At 59.7% G+C, this 19,836-nt stretch overlaps 1 protein-coding gene across 3 annotated transcripts; it reads left to right on the top strand.

Moving 5' to 3' along the window:
• Positions 1 to 5,135: 5,135 nt before the first annotated feature.
• Positions 5,136 to 19,561, top strand: SMARCD2 (SWI/SNF related, matrix associated, actin dependent regulator of chromatin, subfamily d, member 2). Of its 3 annotated transcripts, none has more exons than XM_035566871.2 (13): positions 5,136 to 5,237; positions 13,114 to 13,298; positions 14,834 to 14,876; positions 15,409 to 15,531; positions 15,651 to 15,770; positions 15,952 to 16,047; positions 17,013 to 17,114; positions 17,425 to 17,586; positions 17,845 to 17,942; positions 18,229 to 18,364; positions 18,528 to 18,650; positions 18,743 to 18,844; positions 18,985 to 19,561. In XM_035566871.2, exons 1-13 carry the CDS (start codon positions 5,211 to 5,213, stop codon positions 19,036 to 19,038), a joined length of 1,371 nt encoding a protein of 456 aa, XP_035422764.1. In that variant the 5' UTR covers positions 5,136 to 5,210; the 3' UTR covers positions 19,039 to 19,561. The 3 variants fall into 3 exon arrangements, with proteins under 3 accessions (XP_035422764.1, XP_035422765.1, XP_035422766.1); XM_035566872.2 differs by lacking the exon at positions 5,136 to 5,237 and adding an exon at positions 6,610 to 6,633; XM_035566873.2 differs by lacking the exon at positions 5,136 to 5,237 and adding an exon at positions 8,263 to 8,289.
• The last annotated feature ends 275 nt before the right edge of the window (positions 19,562 to 19,836 follow it).

The following is a 19,836-nucleotide window of genomic DNA, read 5'->3' as shown; positions in this document are numbered from 1 at the left end:
CCTGGGGACGTCAGCCTGCACAGCCTTGCTGCTTCGCCAGAGCTCGCGTTCGTGTCCCGCTTGGGGGATACCCACACAAAGGGCCCTTGGTCATCAGTCCAGACCGGGTCTATGGCTTGTACCTGACAAACTGCTTCAGTCCCCCAAGAAATAAAACGTAACTGATAGAATTTGCAAAATCTGGATATTTTTACAGACTTGTGCAGTCATCTTGGCCTTTCTTTGACACGAACAAGGCTGCTCACCAAACAATATTCTACCCTGCTGCCTTCCTCTGCCATCCCTGCCTGTCTTTCCATCGCCCAAGAGCGTGACTGTGATAAGCTAAATATCTCACTTCTATCCCCAAAAGCACAAATTGGCCACTGGCATGGATTTGCAATTTATATGTTAATCCTATCTGCCTCAAGGGACTGTGCTGACCTCCAGAAAGGGAGGTTTAATTGAAAGATATGCAAAAGATGCTCCTGACTTTTCATCCAGAGAGGAACTTCCCTGCAGTCTGCACTAACAGGCAGCCCGTCCAGAGCAGCACCAAGCCTCGTCTGTGCTGATGAACAGGGCCTCGCTAATTAGGCATCAGCTTGTGCCACATGATAGGAAAAGAAGCTGGGATAATTACATTTGCTCCTAGTCAGCAAGGAGAAGGTCTTTTAATCAGCATCCTCTGCGCTTTGCCCCTGTGCTAATGATCTGGCACCTGGTGGGTTAGTGGAAAAGTTCAAAATTTGAAGAGGAACTCCAGCAAAGTAAGTGTTGGGGCTTCCACACCTCGGAAAATGTCACGGGGGGAAATCAAACTAGTGTCAGAGTAATGAGAGGAGGTGGCGTGGTGCTGGGAGGGTACCGGAGTTTGCCCAAAGCCCAGTGGGCTCCTTGTCAGCTCCCTGAGCAGAGCTTGCTGCGAGCACCCCGTGTCCCATCAGCTCCCCTGGCACCTCCAGGCTCTCAGCACTAAGGGGAAAAGGAAAGCAGGATTTTCCCCCTGGAGATGAATTGAAGCAGGGAAGTAGCAATCAAGCTGCAGGATCTCTCAAGCAATAAAATGATTGCAAAGTACACCCACCATGGGCCTGGAAACCCCCAGGAGATGTTCCCATGCAGCCTGGCTCTGCTTAGCAAGGCCGTGATGTATCAGCAGCCTCTGCCCCATAGAGGGGGCACCAGGCCGGCTGGGATGGAGCATTTACCAGTGCAACCGTGTGGAAAAGGTGGGAGAAAAAGGGAAAAGGAGCAACTTGCAGAAGGTCATTCAACTGGCCGTGCTCAGCTCCAAGCCCTGGGGATTTCTGCGTGCTCACGGTAAAACAACAGGAACAAAAAATGCGCTGGAAAAGCAATAAAGCTGTAATCCTCCCAATCCTCGCCTTCTCTCCCTGCAAGCCCATAGTTTGTGCAAGGGCCCTGCAGCATCACGGCAGGACGCCTTGTACCTACTGACTGCATTGCAGAGCATACATGCAGGCAAATTAAATTGCTGTTGTGCTGGCATTTCTTCATTGTAAGCCTTTTGTTTATCTACCTTATTTCCCCAAGTTTATTTGGTTTTAATGGCATCTCTTACATTTCAGCGAAGGAAAAAAAAAGACAAAAAAAATGAAAAAGAGGTGATGTTTCTGTCTCCGGTTTCTTTCCTACCAATGAGCAGGAAAAGCAGCTCTGAGCCCTGGGGCATGGCATTCCTATGAGAAAGGAAACTGGTGCCCAGTGTGGCCCATTGCGAAACAAGGTAGGAAAATCAAAACCCAGCATTGCTGCCATCCCATTGAGCTAAGAAGCCACCAGAAACGAGACCGTGACAAAGTCCCACTGAGGTCAAGCCCTGTAGGAGAGGGAAAGGTCTGAAAGGATCCTCTGCTGACCTATTTCTATGAAGGAGTGTGCTGGCAGGAAGCTCTTCACTGATAACAGAGATATAAAGAGGCTTCACTGTCACCTTCAGATGGGTTTTGCCCGTGCCCCAGTGCCTGGACACTGCTGAAGGTGCTGGAGAGGAAATTCAGCATCATTCTTACTGCTCCCGGTGCCTTCACCAAATGGACGGTGTGCAGTTCTGGGCACCACAGTACAAAAAGGATGTAAAACTGTTGGGGAGTGTCTAGAGGAGGGCAACGAAGATGGTGAAGGGCCTAGAGGGGAGGACGTATGAGGAGTGGCTGAGGTCACTGGGCCTGTTCAGCCTGGAAAAGAGGAGGCTGAGGGGAGACCTCATCGCGGCCTACAGCTTCCTCACAAGGGGGAGTGGAGGGGCAGGCGCCGATCTAGTCTCTTAAGTGACCAGTGATAGGACCCAAGGGAATGGTGTCAAGCTGAGGCAGGGGAGGTTTAGGCTACACATCAGGAAGAGGTTCTTCACTGAGAGGGTGGTCGCCCACTGGAACAGGCTCCCCAGGGAAGGAGTCACTGCACCAAGCCTGTCGGAGTTTAAGAAGCGTTTGGACTGTGCACTTAGTCACATGGTCTGAATTTTGGGGTAGACCTGCGTGGTGCCAGGAGTTGGACTTGATGATCCTTGTGGGTCCCTTCCAACTCGGGATATTCTATGATTCTGTGATTCTATGACAGGGACTACATGGCACCTGAATTGCCGTGAAATCCTGGAAAACCTCCCCAAAGGCTGGTGGCAGACTTAGTGGGATGGCAGACAACGACCCAATCTGCACCGAGGTTACGAAGCCGGCCCAGAGGGGGTGTCACGGGGGGAGAGCTCCCAGGCAGGGGGCACAGTCCCTGAGCATGGCTTGGCTCCACGCGTCACTGCTGATAAACGCGGGGTTCATTTCAGAGAACTAATGCGGTTTGTGTCGACTGGTATTTCAGCCTTTCATGGGATTTCATTAAGGGTTATTAGCGGCTCTATAATTGCCACTGGAGCAGGGCTTCATGTTCTGCTTAATGAAGTGTCAGCCCTTCCAAAGGGAAGACACGGATTTTAATAATGGTGCATGCGGTGGAAGCATCCAGGCAGGGAGGCAGAGCAAGACCCAGGCAAGGATATCCCCAAGCAGGGAGCACAAAGTGCCCCCAAACCTCCTTTCATCCCCATTTCTTCCAGACGTGGGGGTCTACCGCCAGGACTAACTCAAATAACAGTGATGTGGGAGATGTAATTTAACAGGAAAATTCACTTTTTTGGTGCTTTGCTCCACCTAGTGCTCATGAAGCAAAGCTCAAAGGGGACACGCTGCTTGTGGGGCCTGATTTCTGGGTAAGCAGACCCACAGCAGGGCACTTGGCAGCGTTTCCACATCTCCCCATCTGAGCCCCTCCGGGGACTCCTCACGGCACGGCCACAAAGCAGCTCAGGGCCAGCCCTGACCCCACGAGCTGCAGGGCAGCGACGAGCAGCAGCCTCGCGGCATGGGATGGAAAAGAGAAACAAGAGACAACAACGAACACCCCCACGTGAACACCGGGATTTTTCGGCCACCCTGTGATGAGCACCAAGGCCCGTCACAGCACGCTGGAGCTGCCAGAGGGCCCCATCCCCCTCAGGGTGCCCATTTTCACTTGCAGTTCCAGCTGAAGGTCTGTTAAACATCCACTTTATTACTCCCAATCCAGTGCTAGAAGATAAAAAGCCTTTCGCATCCCATCTGTGGGATGGCCTGGCCGCTGCCTTCCCCACCGCACCCCGTGTGGGCAAAAAGCGATGCGGCCGGAGGGCCAGGAGGGCACCGCAGGCCCCGGTGCCGCAGGCCTTGCGCTGCGCGGCCCTCGCCCGCGTGGCTGTGCCCAGGGTCGCTCAGTGCCCAGCGCCGCACAAAGCCTTTGTCACACCCAGGCTGTGCACGCACGCACCCGCACACTGACACACACACACGCGTGCCCTCACCCCCACGTCTGTACGCACGCCCACACGCACAAACACATGCATAGGCATGCACACACGTGCACACATACGCACATGCATGCACTGGTGGACACCAATGAACACACACATGTACACACACGCAGACATGCTCACACATGTACACACACAAACACACGTGCACACACATGCACACACACATGTACACACACTCACACACACACACATGCACACACCCACGCACACATGCATGCACACACAATGTGCACACACGTACACACACATGTACATACACACATGTACACACGTACATCGTACACACACGTATGCACACACATGCACTTGCACACACACACGTACACACACGCACTCACTCAAACACACGTGCACACCCACGCGCACACACATGCACACACACATGTACACATGCAAACACGCTCACACACATGCACACACACATGTACACATACATTCACACACACATGCACACACCCACGCACACATGCATGCGCACACACATGTACACACACATGTACATACACACATGTACACACACATCATACACACACGTACATCATACACACACGTACGCACACACATGCACACACATACACTTGCACACACACATACACACACACGCACTCAGACACACTCAAACACACGTGCACACCCACGCACACACACATACACACGTACACACAAACACGCTCACACATGTACACACACGTACACACATACACACACTCACACATACTCAAACACACATGCACACACCCACGCACACACGCATGCACACACACACGTGCACACACATGTACACACACGTACATACACACATGTACACACGTACATCGTACACACACGTACGCACACACATGCACACACATACACTTGCACACACACACACGTACACACACGCACACACACACACTGACACGCAGACACACACACTCACGCGCGCACACACACACTCACACGCACCCACACGCGCACACTCACCCACGCTTGCCCGCCCTGCCGGGCCTGAGCTCTGCCCTCGGGGGCGTGGCCACGAGCGGGGCGGGGCTGCTCTCGGGGGCGGGGCTGCCCTCGGGGGCGGGGCTACGGGAGAGGGGGCGTGGTCTGCGCTGGGGGCGGAGCCGTCGGGGGGCGGAACCTGCGGGCGCCGCGCGCTGCCTCCAGCCTCTGCCGCCGCCGCCGCCGCCGCTTCCGATCGCAGCGCGGGCGGGGCCGGCCCCCCCCCCCGCCCGGCCCCGCCATGGCCGCCCGCGGCGCCTTCCCGCTCAGCCCCCTGCCGCCCGCTGCCCCCGCCGCCCCGCCGCCCCCCGGGCCCGGGCCCGGCATCCTGAGAGGCCCCAGCCCGGCTCCGGCAACCGCTGCAGCTCCGGGTTACCGGCCCATGGGGCCCGCGGCCGCGCAGTACCAGGTGGGGGGGCTGGGGGACCGGGGGGGGGCGGCTGAGGGGTGCTCGGGCCGGGAGGGGTCCTGAGGGGGGCTAAGGCCGGGGTGGGGGGGTCCTGAGGGGGGCTGGGGTCGGGACGGGAGGGCTCGGGGGGGTACCTGAGGGGTCTCGGGGTGGCCCGGAGGGGTCTCGGGGGGCCCTAAGTGAGGGGTCTTGGGGGGGGCCCTGAGGGCGTTGGGGCCGGGGGGGGTTGTTACGGGGTCTTGGAGGCCTCGTGAGCTGTCGCTGGGCGGGGGGGGCAGCCCTGGAGCTTCGAACCTCGTAGGCCCCCCCCCCCCGGCACCCAGCCCGGCGGTTGGGGCCCTTCCCGTGGGGCGGATGCAGCCCGAGCCCCCCAGCGGAGCCCCTGTGGGCTCGGCTCAGGGCAGGTGGCACCCCCGGGCCCAAAAAAGAAGCCCGAGGCGCCGCGGGGTGGCTGCAGGTTTGCCAGGCCCGTGTCCTCCGAAGCGCCTGCCATCGCTCGTGCGTCCACCGTGAGCGCTTGGAAATTCCCCTAAAAGTTGCGGGAGGCGAAGCGATCGGCCCTGCAGCAGCGCTTGGGGCCGGGGGGGTCCCCGTCGGGCACCCTCGGGGGGCCGCTGGCGATGGGAGAAAACCCAGCGGGGAGGCGCGAGCTGCTGCAGGACGCTCTGCGCGCGGCTCCGGCTTCACAGCCCTGCCCCCGTTGCGCGTTTCATGCCCCGAAACCCATTCGCCTGCCTCTTCTGCGAACTTAGAGGCAACCGTTTAAAACTTCAGCCGGGTGTTTTCAGGAAGAAGCTGGAGAGACGGTGATGCAGGTGCTTGCAGATAGTAGGGGAAAGAGTGGGGACAGGCAAGGGCTGGGAGGAAAGGAAACCCGATCAGCAGTCCCGGAGAAGCCACAGAAACTGCTCTTTCTTCTGCCTGCAAGTGTTTTGTAAGAGAGAGATCTTGTCTGACGCTCGCTCGCAGCCTCCCCCTGCGCGCGCAGCTCGCCTGTTGGGTCGCTCGTGCACGCGGGGCGATTATTTTGGTTCTGGTGCAAAGCACCGTCCTGCAGACGGGCTGGAAATGGAGGCGCCCGGTTGTGCAACGTGTTCTCAACCACTGCCGATCGCCTCCTCCAGTGCTGCCGCGTTGTTTGCGTGAATTAAAACTTAAGAGATCGATGAAGCCGAGGGAGTTTCCAACTTGTAAACCTGCCTAATAGAAAACGAGGAAACGACCCGGGAAGCCGAAAAGCCCAGAAGTGAAAACTGAGATGGCGTAGCCAAGACCGATCCGGGCGTGCATTGGCTGTAACTCGACTCAAAGGCTCGAGGGCCGGGCGGGATCCTGAGGGTTTGCCCTGCAGCAGGGTGCAAAATCCGGCCGGGCATCGCTCGCCGCTCAGCTGCGGGTAAACAGGAGAACATATGCTTGTTTTCCCCCTGCGCCGGCCAAAACGCCGTGCTTGGGGCAGGTGCTGGGAGCGTGTGGATGGGGTAGGGTGGGACCGAGCATATGGCACCGCGCTGCAGCCTTCGCTCAATCCACACGGCGCGGGGCGGCAGCGAGCAGCGTGGGCTGTGTCTGGCCGTGGGCTGTGTCTGGCCGGCTGCTCGCTGGCGGTCGCCTTGCAGCGGGAGGGGAGAGCGGGTCTAATCAATACGGTCTGGCCTTTGTTTTGCAATTTCCAGGCGGTGGAAAGCAGCTCCTCCCCACTGAGCGGTCAGCCCTGCCATGCCCGCGGGACCTCTCGGGGGGTAGCGAGTGACTCAGGCCCCTTCTGCTCCGTTATGCCCTGGTGTAACGAAGAACTTTGTCCATTGTTTGGCCACTAGAAAACACAACAGCCCTCATCTATGCCAGTGAGTGCTTAGGGGCTCCTTAATCGGTGGATTATTAAACATATGCTAATCCTCTGACATCCTTGCGCGTCTCGTTATTCACCAGCAGCTCAAGGAGGGAATTCAAGAGGACAACTCCCTCTGGCACCAGTGGGAGCTGATGTTTCCAGAGCAGAAAGGAGGGGGATTTTCAGGAGCGTGCTCAGGGAACGGGCGATCGGCTGCTCGGTGGCAGATGCCCGCATCCCGGCGCGCAGGTCTGTGTAAATTCAACAGGAGTTTCTTCTGTTTATTGTGGTGCACGTTTCAGGCTTGGGAGGTTTCTCCCGAGACGTGAGATTGACGCTGCGGTAGGGAGCAGGCTTGGCTCCGTGACACAGTTCTTCTTTAACACGGGTCGTGCAGTGGGGAAAGGGTTGTGCAAAGGTTGTGTGGGGCTCTGGCCGTGAAGTTAGCCTGTGCTTTTGCTTTGCTGGCACGGATCAGTGGCAAAAAGCAGAGTTAGTGAAGTGCCACGTTAAAAGGGTTTCACTGGCGCTTGCTGACAAGAAGGAATCCCATTTCCATGGGACGGAAAGGCTGTTGCAATCCAAACAACTGCTAACGAGGTGATTTCGGAGGAACCGGGAGGCTCAGCTGCTCTGACTCCTCGTGGAGTGGGGCTCTGGATGGCCAGGGCAGGGCTTGGGGCTCGCGGTCTGCACATCCTTCTGCCCCGGCGCAGATCCACTGGATCCACGCTGGGGAGGAGGAGGGTGGGCTTCCAGCTCGTTGGGTGAGCGGGGCTGGCTTGGAGGCAGCTCGGGCACGGTGGCTGGGGCTGGAGCTGCGACACAAAGCAGGGACCGGCCTCGTGCCCGGCTGCGTGACCCACCCTTCCCGGGGGAGACGATTTCCAAGGCAGGTTTCATCAGAGGCTGAGCATCCAGTTAATTAAAGTGATGATACAAAGCAGAGAAATGCTCTCCTCTCGGGGCAAGAGGGAGGCGGGCAACCACAGAGGCCGGAGCACCCTTTGTTTCTCCGGCGGAAACATGGCAGTGAGGTTCTGCTCGGTGGGAAGCGTCTCCAGAACTTGGTGCCGAAGGCCCTTGCTCCGTCTTCCTCCGCTCGGGGGCTCTCAGCGCCGTTCCCTGGACATCTGGGCAGTGTTTTGTGCCAGGCACTGCTCTTCCCATGGGTGCCTCCGTGCTGCCTTACCGAGGCTACCGCAGTTTCTCTTTCAAGTGGGAACCGAACACCTTTCTTCCTTGTTCCTGCTTGCGTTAACACCTGTGTTATCATTTAAATCCCTTGCCTTCTCCTTTCTCTGCCTGCTGAGGTCTCTTTTCTTCAGGTTGCTCTTCTCGCCTCCTTCTCCCCCCGTCCCACCCTCATCGTACTGCTCTTCAGGGCGGGCGAATGCAGCACGTCGGCGCGAGGTGAAAGTCCCGGGCCGTAACTCGCGCATCGCTTCTGTATGCCCGCCAGGTCCCTGTAGCGTGGAAGCTGCGGAGAAAACTTCACTAACGTGGCCTTTCCCCCCGAGCCCGCGTGGCGCAGTGCACAAGCCCGGCGTGCTCGTGCCGAGGGCAGCAGAGCTGCTGCCTGGGTCCTGACACGAGCGGCGCAGCCTGCACGGCTCGTGGTGGGGCAGCCGGAGCCTCTGACCTGGAACATCTGTGGCTGCGGATATGAGGCCCCAGGCAGGCAGGTTTGTCAGGACCCGAATATCTCGGCTGGTGCTTGAAGCGTTGCCAGCACGCGTCCTCAGTCTGCTCGGTGTTGTTGCCTGTCGCTTTGCTGTTCTTCCTTTAATTTTCTACTTCCTTGCCTACAAGTTTTTAGCGGAGACTCCGACTCCTGAAGCGCAGCCGATCTTCCGAGCGTCGCGAGCTGCCTCAGTGCAGCGGCCTGCCCGTGGCTCGGGGCTGGCTGGGGGCGAGGTGCTGTGCGAGAGCTCGCGGTGCGCAGCGGCAGCCCAGCGGCAGTAACGCCTTCCTGCTGAAGGTCGCTGCCGATGCTAACCCGGGCTCTTCCTGCCGCCCTCCCAGGAGGGATTTGCTCGTGGATAAGAATGAACAGAGGCACAGCAGCCTTCGGAGGCGTGCTGCGGGGCCATCCCGAGCCGTGGTTTGGGGCGATCGAGCTGTCTGTGAGCCCAGCCCGATGCAGAGCTGGGATCCTGTCCGAGCAGGATTTTGCTTTTTGCCTGTGGCACAACGGGAAGCTGGAGGAGCTCGCGGGAAGAGCCGTCCCCTGGCGCCACTCCGGGCTCAGCTTCCAGAGCCCCGGGCGAGGACGCACGTGGGCTTTCTCTCCCCGAGCCTCAGTGTGCGCGAGGAACGCTCGCTCCTTTCTGTGCAGAGCCGAAACGGGATGTGTGTCAGGAAGGGCCGGCCGGCTGGCGTTTTTATGAGCGCTTCTCGAGGCTGTGTTTTGGGGAACCTGCAGGAAGCCTGCGGGGGCCCAGGGCGTTTCAGCCCTCTTGCACGCACGTGTCCTTCACGTGGCGGCCCTCGGGAGCGCGTGCTGCGCTCACGTTCCTGGTGAGAGGCGTGGTGGGACGGGCGAGCTCTTGTTTTCGATGCAGATGGTCCTTTGGTTTGTGCCGTGCCTGGGAAGAGCTTCCCCCTCCTTGGGGGGCTGCAGGGAAGATCCGTGCTCTCAGAGAGAGGACAGAGAGAGACTGGAGCTGTTCTCTGAACCGCTGCTTTTCTTCCAGCTCTCTCCCGAGCCTGCCTTCTCGCAGATCCATCCTTCAGTTTATTGTTCCCCTCACTTTTCCCTTTCTGCTACCAGCATCTGATTTCTGGCCTGCCCTTCCTCACGAAGAGGCCTTTGGCAAGCTGGGAGCCTCCTACCATGCGCCCAAATGTCCATCGAGAGGCATTCCAGCCCCCGCTAGATCCAATTGGAGCAGACTCTAAACAGAGCTCCCCAAATGCAAGAGGCCTGCACGCTGACCTGGGATGAACCGCCGCACTGCAGCCAGCCCTGTTCGTTCTTTCAGCTTTGGCAGGGAGCAGAAACAAGCTGTTTTCTGTCCCATTTCCAAATGGCTCTCCTCATTCTCCACGGGGAGGGCTGGATGCCATCCAGCTCGTTCCTTGGAGCGGAGCTTGCGAGATTTTGCCCTTTGTCCGCCCCGCTGGCAGGAGGAGGAGGAGGAGGCGGCGGCGGTGGTGGGACAGAGAGGGGAGGATGAGGAGGTATCTGGAAGGGGCAGGAGCAGAGCGCTGCCCCAGATGAAGAGGGGTGGATGGAGCCCCTGAGCCTGCTCTACGGAGCTCTGTTAGCCAGGAAGTATGGGAGGAGGAAGGTCTCAATTTGAGCTGCTCTAATAAAATTTCCTGAATTTAAAGCCTCTTGCATCCTGCTCCTTTCCAGGGCTTCTGAAGGGTGCTGGAGGCTTCACCCCGCTGGGGCCGTAATGCTGCTTAACGGCTTAACCAGAGCTTTTTAAGGCTGCGCTGTGTTTGCATGCCAGGAGCCTGCAGCCTTTAGGCGAGGGGGCTGGTGGCCCCAGACGCTGCTGGCTGGACACAGCAGAGGCTGCCCTGCTTCGCTGAGAGACTTCTCCGTCTGCTCTTTGCAAACCTTAAGGGGAAGCAGAGAAGAAAACACAGCGCGGGGGGTTCTGCCTTCCCCGTGGTGCTCGTCAAAATGATCAAATGCAGGTCCGCAAGGGGCTCGCTCCCCAGGCAGCTTCACTGAGGCTGTTGGTTCTCGGCCGTCTGTGGAAGGGATGTTCGAGTCTTCGGTACGACGGGTCCGTGCGTCCTCGTGCTGCCTCTCTCCCGGCCGACAGAAGCTTCTCCTCTCCCTGGGTCTGAGCAGTCTCTGGCCTCCCAACAAGCAGAGCGATGTGTGGGAGACCTTGCAGTAGACGTCACCCCTGTGTGGAGCTGTTGAAGACCTCGATTTGTTTCAGACAGCCCCCGTGTCGCTCATTTCGGGGATGGATTCAGCGAGGTGACCCAGGGAGTGGCTCAGGGACCTCAGGGCCTGGTGTCAGTGCTGGGGGAACAGGAGCTGGTCGTGGCCGTGTCGTCTCATAGCTGCTCGAGAAAGCTGCCAGCAGCGTCTCCCCCAGCCGTGGGCTCGCGCAGTGGGTCCTTGTCCTGCAGCCGTGTCAAGCTGCACGCAGGGAACTTGTGAAGCCCTGGTTTCACTGTGGCACCGCGGATGGTTTTCTGCATGTGCTAGAGAAACACCCAGGTGTTTCCTTGGTGGCCATTTGTCTTTTCCATGCTGCTGGTGGCTCTGGGGCTCTTAGACACAGAGTCACGGGTGACCGCAGAGTGACTGCACGTAGCCTTGGCCCTGAGCAGCTTTGCTGGGGGTTTCCCTGTTTCTTTTTTGCTAATTACAAGTTTCACAGCTCCTTTCCCTGGCTCGCTTGTTCTTCAGAAGCCCTTGCAGGCAAGTCAGCACAGTTCCCGGAGCACGGTCCTCCTGTAGCCACGCTGTGCTGCTGAACAGCCCTGGGCAAGGAGCTGCAGTGAGCAGGACCGCGCAGAAAACGCCTGTGCGGTCCTGCTCGTCGCAAGCCATTGCCCAAATGTGGCTGATCAAAGGGAGAAAAACATCTGGGGGCTGTTAGGAAAAAGCTTTTGCCTTGCAGCGCAGGCAGGTTGGTGAGCTGTGGCGCTGTAGATGCAGCTTCAAAGGCAAGCTGAGCAAAGGTGAGAGCAGCGTATGGTTGTGCAACAGGCTTCGTGTGTGTATTTTTGAAACTCAGCGTGCAGTCCTGATCCTGCCACTTCCTGGCCTGCTGCTGCTTGGATTTCCAGCTGTGAGACACTTCTCGATGCCGAGGCTGGTATTTTGGGGATTTCCAGCTGGGTTTGGCATTTGCGGAGATGCTGGTGGTTCTGGAGGAAGAGCCGTTCTTGCTCCTGGAGCTCGTCCATGTGCTGTTTTTTCAGCCACACCAGCAAGGAGGTGAGTGGGTTTGGGCTCCGACCACCCGCTGTGGCTCTGAGCCTGCCTGAAAAAAGCTGCTGAGGCCAGGCAGGCTGCCAGTGGTGGTCTCGCACCAGGTTTGCACTGCAATTAATACCTGCACGTAGATCAGCTTGTCAGCCTGCAGCGTTGCCTGCAGCTGAGCTCTCCTTGCGGGGCTCCTGGCCCCTTCGGGCTAACGAGGCGGCTTCGTTAGCTCTTCTCCACCGAAGCCTCAGTTCCGTCCTCAGGATGCGGGTCAGGAGTGAAGGCGGGAGAGGAGCCACGGGGATTGTCTTGGCATGTTGAGGAGCCTGTGGCAGGGGAGAAATGCTGCTCTGCTGGCTCGGTGGCTTTCCCAGCCTCGCCAGCTCCTCACCAGTGGGGAGCTGGAGGATCAAAGGATCCCATGAGGGTTTTGGCTCAGAGCGCCGGCAAAGCGTGCTGGAGCAGGTAGAGACAGGCAGCAGTGGGATGCTGCGACCGTTTGCACCGCGCGCAGCCCCCGGGTCCTTGACAGAGCCAGTGGCACCCGCGAGCTGGCGGTGCTGGTGCTGGCCAAGGGGCTGCGGGTGCTGCCCCAGGTCAGGACTCCTGGCAGAAGTGGTTAAGGGGCTTGTAAACGCCCCTTCTGGGTGCCCGGAGGGGAAAGGATGCGGCAGGAGCCGGAGTGCTGGTGGGGATGAGCCCTCGCCTCCATCCCCTGCCCGCAGGGGACGTCCCCATCCCCAGCGCTCAGCTTCCTCCCCGCACGTCGGCCTCGTGACCGGACTGTTAGGAAGGGGTGCTACCGGGAGGAGCGTCCACCAGCCCCAGAGACAAACCCGCCACTCAACCCATGCTGCCGTCAGCGGTCCCTGGGGTGACGGGGCTGTGCCGCCGCAGGTCCGATGTCCCTCTCCGCGTGGGGAGGAGCACGGCAGTGGCTCGGCTCCGCGCCTGCCAGCACGCTGGGTGTCCCCAGCCCTGCATCCGTCCTCGGGGTGAGGCCCCTGCAGTCAGTGCCTTCTCCTCCTCCTGCTTCCCTCTTGTTCTTCCTGGAGGAATTAAGGCTGCTGCTCCTGATGCCCTTTCCCTGGTTAAGGGCCCATGTTTAACGCCCGCTCTCCTCTCTCCCCCACCAGCGCCCCGGGATGCCGCCAGGCAGCCGGATGCCCATGGCGGGGCTGCAGGTGGGCCCGCCCGGAGCACCCCCGTACGGAGCAGCCTCCCCGCTGAGACCTGGTCTGCCGCAGTCAATGATGGACCCATTCAGGAAGCGTCTGCTGGCCCCTCAGTCGCAGCCGCCGATGGCCAGCCAGCGGAGAGGGTAAGGGGTGGCGCAGGAGCACCCGCAGCCGGGCTAGAGTCAGGGGGTTGACTTGCCGGGTCCGGCCGCTGCCTCCCGGTTGCTTTGCTCCACCAAAACCCACAGCACAGCTCAACCCCCAGCAGCGGGAGAGCTGCCAGAGCTCGCCGCTGGGATGCGGAGCGGTAGCGGCAGGTGAGTTTGGGGGACAGATCCCTTGGTCTGCGGCTTCCCCTCGCTAGGAGCACCGGTAACCAAAAAGCCTCGCTGCGCGTGTTGGCTTCAGCACCTGCTCCTCAGGGTCTTTCCCCCTTCTCAAGGGAGGTCGTGCTGTTCCTGGCAGGCACAGATGTAGCTGGGTGCTCGTTCCCAGCCCTGGCACGAGGCAGGCTGCTGCCAAGCAGTGTTGATGGGGGCAGCAAGTTGCAGGGATGCTCCGCGGGGCCGCGGTCTCAGTGTGGCAGCTTGGGCTGGTCTCTGAGCCATGGGGCTCTGCCAGCAGCTCCTTGCTTGTTTACGAGGCTGCTTTCCCTGTTCCTGTTTCCACAAGGGTTTCTTGATTACTGGAGGCTGTTTCTCAGGGTCCCTCGGTCCTAACAGATGTGCAGGTCCTGCTCCCTGCCCTTGCTGCACAGCAGGGCTTTTTGATTCCTTCACAGGGAGTCACGGTCTCTGTGGCAGGGCTGCACACCCATTTAGTGCTCCAGAGCAATTTGAGGATTAAGGATGAGGGTCAGAGACATCCTCGCCTGCTGAACGAGGACATCAGCAGCCGGATAAGACCACGGCCGTGTGGGATCAGCTATGCATGGCTGGGGAGCTCAGGGCTGCGTGCGGAGCCCGGTCGAGCTTCCTTGCTCCCAGCTGGCTGCGGGGTGGTGGGCCAGGACCTGCCAGCCCTTAGTGGCCAAATCCTGGGACACCTGCGGATGGCAGCATTGATGCCACATTTCCTGCCCTGCTGGTTTAGATGCTGCCAAGGGAAATGAAACTCCCCCCATGCTGGACTCTACACATCCGAGTAAGAAATGGGGCAGAAGACGATAGCATTTTCCTGTGTGTTTCTCCTTGTTTCTGGGAGCTGCACAGCAAAATGGGCCCAGGAACTAGGTTTCTTTCCCTGCTGGTGTAGAGCTCCCCCACCTCCCCCTCTGCAGTTGCCTTGGCTTGCCCACAGGGATGTAATCTCTTATCCACTCGCTCCAAGGGCATGTACTCTAGATGCTCTCACAGACTTTCTTCATCCCCTTCCTGCAACTCCAAGTGCCAGTCCCCTAGAGCAGCCCTGGCAGGGGACTTGTCCCCTTGGATCGCGCTGTTTGCTGCAGCAGGAGCCTGGAACCTGCCTCAGACTGAGCAGTGCTCACGGCACGCAGCTGGCATTGCCACCGTGACACCTCCCTGAGCCTGGCCCCATGCATCATGCCTGGAAGTGGCCAAAAGAGCCACCGGGCTCTGGGCAGTGGCCCCCAAGACGAGGCAGGCAGCAAGACCCACAGTGTCCTGCAATTGCTGCAGGGTTAATTTTTGTTTTTTCCTGTCCATGCTTCTTGCAGGGTGAAAAGGAGGAAGATGGCCGACAAGGTCCTGCCACAGAGGGTGAGTGTCACCGCGGCACGAGGTGACGTTGGAGTGAGGAGGTCCCCATGGGAGGAGGACCGTGATCTCACTGGGCCACGCTCTGCTTGCTCGCTGCTTCTGCTCAGTCCCAAACTGGCCTGGAAGATTTCTGTCTCATCCTGGGGGGTAGCAGGAGAGTGTAGCAGGGTGTGCACAGGTTGGACAAGCAGGACTTTGGGCAAGCAAGGAGCAGAAGTGGCCTAGGGTGGAGACTCCAGGTTGCTCCTGAGCTTCTCTCCTGGGGGTCTCTTTTGACAGCACAGAGTTTAGTTACCTGCTTGTGACGCAGGGCAGGCTGTCTGGCGTGGTGACAAGCTCCAAACAGTACAGCTCTGTGATCTGGGGAGAGCTTTGCAAGGCTGTAGTCTTTGTCTGAAGTGAGAAATGGTGCTGTTGTGCCAGGCTCACCACTTGGTTACTCCTTGGTGTGTCAGCCTGGTGCTGACAAGAGTTGCTGGGGTTGGATGTGGGGGCTGCAGCACCGTCCTGACTGACTGTTTCCACTTGACAGATCCGGGAACTGGTCCCAGAATCCCAGGCCTACATGGACCTCCTTGCCTTTGAGCGCAAGCTGGACCAAACCATCGCTCGGAAGAGGATGGAGATTCAGGAGGCCATTAAGAAACCACTGACGGTGTGTGATGGAGCAGAGGGGCGAGCAGCTGGGGGGGTGGAGATAGGAGACTGCGAGATGGGTGCTGCTAGCCACCCTCTCGCTCCAAGTGCCCCCCTCTTTGTTTTCCTATTCCACAGCAAAAGCGGAAGCTGAGGATTTACATCTCCAACACTTTCACCCCAGCCAAAGAAGAAGGGGAGGGTGGTGAGCGTGTGGCCTCCTGGGAGCTACGTGTGGAGGGCAAACTGCTGGAGGACGTAAGGAGATGGGCAGGGATGAAGCAGGAGTGGTAGGAAGGCTGTGCTGGTTTCGCGGTGCTCTGTGCTGAGAGCCAAGCTGCGATGCGCTTGGCTCCCTGGGTGCTGGAGGCGGTGATTTGGGCTGGGGCCCTCCGTGGTTGGCAGCGTCAGGCCAAGCCTCACATGCTCTGTTTTGCAGCCGAGCAAGCAGAAGAGGAAGTTCTCCTCCTTTTTCAAGAGCCTCGTCATCGAGCTGGACAAAGAGCTGTACGGGCCAGACAACCATCTGGTGGAGGTGAGGTGTGCCGGGCTGTGTTGCGGGGCTGCCTCTGTGCCCTAGGCAGGATGGGGAGAACTGGTTGATGCAATGGGAGAAGGGAGATGGTCCCGCCGCTTACCTTGCGGGTGCTCAGCTCCCCAGCCGAGCATCAGTGAGGCTCACTGGGTTCCTTGGGGTGCAGAGGCAGCTCTGGTGGTGCTGTGTACGCAGGGGAGCGGTGCCGAGCCCTCCCCGGGGACCACGCTGCCGTGCTTTCCAGGCCGCAGCTTTCAGTTCTGCGGGGCTGGCTGGCAGCCCGGCGCGGCCAGGACGGCTCCCAGCAGCAGGCTGCAGCTGCTGGCTGCCCCAGGGTTGGCTCTTAACCCCCTCGCACCTGCAAGTCCACAGCTGGAGCCGAGAGATGTCAGGCTGCAGCAGGGATGTGGCTCTGATGTATGACTTGCAGGCAGTCCCAGGCCCCCAAGAGATCTGCGAATCTGGGGCCAGACACAGGTGATGATGCCCTGTCAGTGGGATCAGATCTTTTTTGGGTGCTTCTGCCCGATGCAGGCTTTCCCTGCACCCAGCTCATGCTATTCCCGTGGGAAGCACCCGTCCTTGTGGTGGTGCCCCCTTGGTGGAGGTGAATCCCCATCACATGTGGGATGGCTTGTGAGAGCAGCTGTGACATCCAGCCCCTGTGGTGGCTGAAGCAGGACCCCAGGAGCTGTTTGAGCCTTTGGTGTCAAGTGCTCAGGCTGTAACTCAAGCAGTCCACCCAAACTGCCTACAGCCCTCTCTGGGCTGAAGCACACCAGTGTCCACAGGAGCGAGTGGGCTCTCTGGGTGGATGGATTGGACTCCCAGGGACTGCCTGGGGGGGGGCAAGGAGGGTCCAGGCTGTCTGCCTGCCTGCCCAGAGCCCAGGCACTGGCTCTGTCATCTCCTGGGCCCTGTTAGTGCTTGGCTTGCTTCAAGAGTCACCCCTTGCTCTCTCATAGTGGCACCGACTGCCCACGACCCAGGAGACTGACGGCTTCCAAGTGAAGCGTCCTGGCGACGTCAATGTGAAGTGCACCCTGCTGCTCATGCTGGATCACCAGGTAGATGCTGGGGGCCGCGTGGGTGCTGCCCGTGCCCTGCTGCCACCCCTCCCCCCCCCCCCCCAGCACGGCTCATCTGGAGCAGGCAAAGGAGCCTGGGCTGGGGCAAGAGCCTCATGAGGCTGTTGCGATGCTCTGGGGTTATTTGGTGTGGGGCACAGTGGAGATAAAAAGGAGCAGAGAGGAGCTCCAGGCATGGCCCTCACAGCCTGCAGCGACACAAGGGCTGCGTGGGGCACCGTGCCTGAAGGAGGGCCCTTCCACGTGCCACCCCCTCCTCTCTTTAATGCCGTGTGTCCTGTCCCTGCAGCCACCGCAGTACAAACTGGACCCTCGCCTGGCTCGCCTGCTCGGGGTGCACACCCAGACCCGCGCCAGCATCATGCAGGCACTCTGGCTCTACATCAAGCACAACAAGCTGCAGGACAGTCACGAGAAGGAGTACATCAACTGCAACCGCTACTTCCGTCAGGTCGGTCCGCGCCCCTCCTCAGCATGCCTCGTGGGCACCCCTGCCCTGTTGTACCAGCGTGATTCACCTGGGGCATTGCTGGGAGGAGAGCGCCCTTCCCACCCGTTAAGGTCGGAAAAAGCATGCTCTGGTGCGCATCCGTCAGCTTGCCGTGCACAAACCAGGGCTGGGGGAGTCCCTGCTCCTGCCTGGCCCTCTTCATGCTGGGTAGAAGAAGCCCCTGGCAGCAGAAGCTGACACTCTGCTCTGCCCCTCCAGATCTTTAACTGCGTCCGCATGCGCTTCTCTGAGATCCCCATGAAGCTGGCGGGGCTCCTGCAGCACCCGGATCCCATCATCATCAACCACACCATCAGGTAGGGGCGTGGGGAGGCGCTGAGCACTGCTCCTGGGGGGTGGGCTGCCGGGAGGAAGGGGGGTGCCTCCCTGATGGGGCCCAGCACCCCGCGGCGCTGCGCAGCCTCCAGCTCCAAGCAGCAGTGAGCACTTGGGAAGGATCAGCCAAACACTGGGGGCTCCTAGGGGCAGCCCGTGGGGTGCTTGCGTTCCTTTTGGAGGGGTGGATCCCCCCCCGCCCCGTGGCAGGGTGGAGGCTGGGGAAGCCCCCCCCCCCTCCCCCCCAAACACCCTGCCTCCTCCCAGCGTGGACCCCAACGACCAGAAGAAGACGGCCTGCTATGACATCGACGTGGAGGTGGATGACCCCCTGAAAGCTCAGATGAGCAACTTCCTGGCTTCCACCACCAACCAGCAGGAGATCGCCTCCCTGGATGCCAAGGTGCGGGGTCCCCCCACCCCCAGAGCCCCCAGGGGTGCAGGCAGGGAGCAGCTCGGGTCTCCTGGGGCCGCCCCCTGAGCTGCGTCCTGTTCGGGGGGACTTTGCATGACCCCAGCTCCCACCCGGTCACCCGCAGCTGTCTCTCATCTCCTGCCGTTTCTAGATCCACGAGACCATTGAATCCATCAACCAGCTGAAGACACAGCGCGATTTCATGCTGAGCTTCAGCAACAACCCGCAGGACTTCATCCAGGAATGGATCAAATCCCAGAGGAGGGACCTCAAAGTAAAATTTCAGGGCTGGACCGGGCGAGAGAGTGCAGGAGGGAGCCATGTGCAGTGCTCACCCGCTCTCCCCCCGCGCTTTGCTTTGCGCAGATCATAACGGACGTGATTGGGAACCCCGAGGAGGAGCGGCGAGCTGAGTTTTACCAGCAGCCCTGGGCTCAGGAGGCTGTGGGCAGACACATCTTCGCCAAGGTGGGCTCTGTGCCGGGTTGGGGTGCTCCCGTGGGCTGAAATGGGGGGGGGCAGAAGGGGAGGGACCGCTCCTCTGGGGCAGGGGGGGAAGGGGCTGTCCTAAGCCCCTTTCCCTGACTGCCCGCCCTCGCCTCCTCCAGGTCCAGCAGCGTCGGCAGGAACTGGAACAAGTGCTTGGGATCCGCCTCACTTAAGGGGCCAGCGGGGGCTCGGGAGCTCTTTCTCCTCTCCCTGCTGCCTGAGCCTGACGGTACTTCTTACTGGAATCAAATACAGCACTTGCACAAACCCTACGTGCCTGGAGGGACTCGGAGCCCCTCGTACCCCTGGGCTCCCCTCGGCCGGGAAGCTCTCGCCGCAGGCAGAGCAGCGGAGGGTCCCCCCGCTTCCCCCCCCGAGTCCTGCTGCAGCCTCTCTGCTGCATTAACGCGTCCTTGCTTTCACGTCGTGCCCTTCGCCTCTCCCTGTAGCATTGAACGCAGCCCCCCTGCGAGCGCCTTGCCCGCCTCGCTCCCCTCCTCGCCCTGCCTCTGGCCAAAGCCCTCCTGGAGTTTGCTGCCCGCCCCGCCAGCCCTCCCCAGCACCACGAGGGCAGGCCTGAGCCCTGCCCCTCTCTTCAACCAAAGTTTGTCATTCCAAATGCCAGCCCTGCTGGTGCCCGACGTTTTGCACTATTTTTTGTGAACAGGTTTTATAAAAAAAAAAAAGCGTTTTGTACAGTGGGTTTGTATTTGATTAATATATTGAGTTCCTCTTACTGCACTCATTGCCTCAAACTATGCAGCCATTCGTTGTTTGCAGAGGGCTGGCTCGGCCCAAGCTGTTCTTTTTATACGTAACTGAGTTTTTAGTGTTGTTTCTGACAATCAGTTGATTGCTCCACCCCCCCCCCCCGCTGTTTTACTTAGCTAGAGACTTGTCCTGTGCTTGATACTGACGTATGGGGGGGGACAGGGGGGGTGGCAGAGGGCTCGCTCTGTCCCCAAGAGCCT

The sequence above is a fragment of the Cygnus atratus genome, chromosome 25 (genome assembly GCF_013377495.2).
Source record: "Cygnus atratus isolate AKBS03 ecotype Queensland, Australia chromosome 25, CAtr_DNAZoo_HiC_assembly, whole genome shotgun sequence".
NCBI classification, from domain to species: Eukaryota; Metazoa; Chordata; class Aves; order Anseriformes; family Anatidae; genus Cygnus; species Cygnus atratus.
This window is presented reverse-complemented; position numbering and strand designations above follow the sequence as displayed.

Bases quoted from the DNA above. Each gene is read 5' to 3' on its own strand.
- SMARCD2 (XM_035566871.2), top strand. From the start codon at position 5,211: ATGGGGCCCGCGGCCGCGCAGTACCAG. The intron at 5,238-13,113 runs GTGGGGGGGCTG...CTCCCCCACCAG, and splicing joins CCGCGGCCGCGCAGTACCAG to CGCCCCGGGATGCCGCCAGG. The intron at 18,651-18,742 runs GTAAAATTTCAG...TGCTTTGCGCAG, and splicing joins CCCAGAGGAGGGACCTCAAA to ATCATAACGGACGTGATTGG.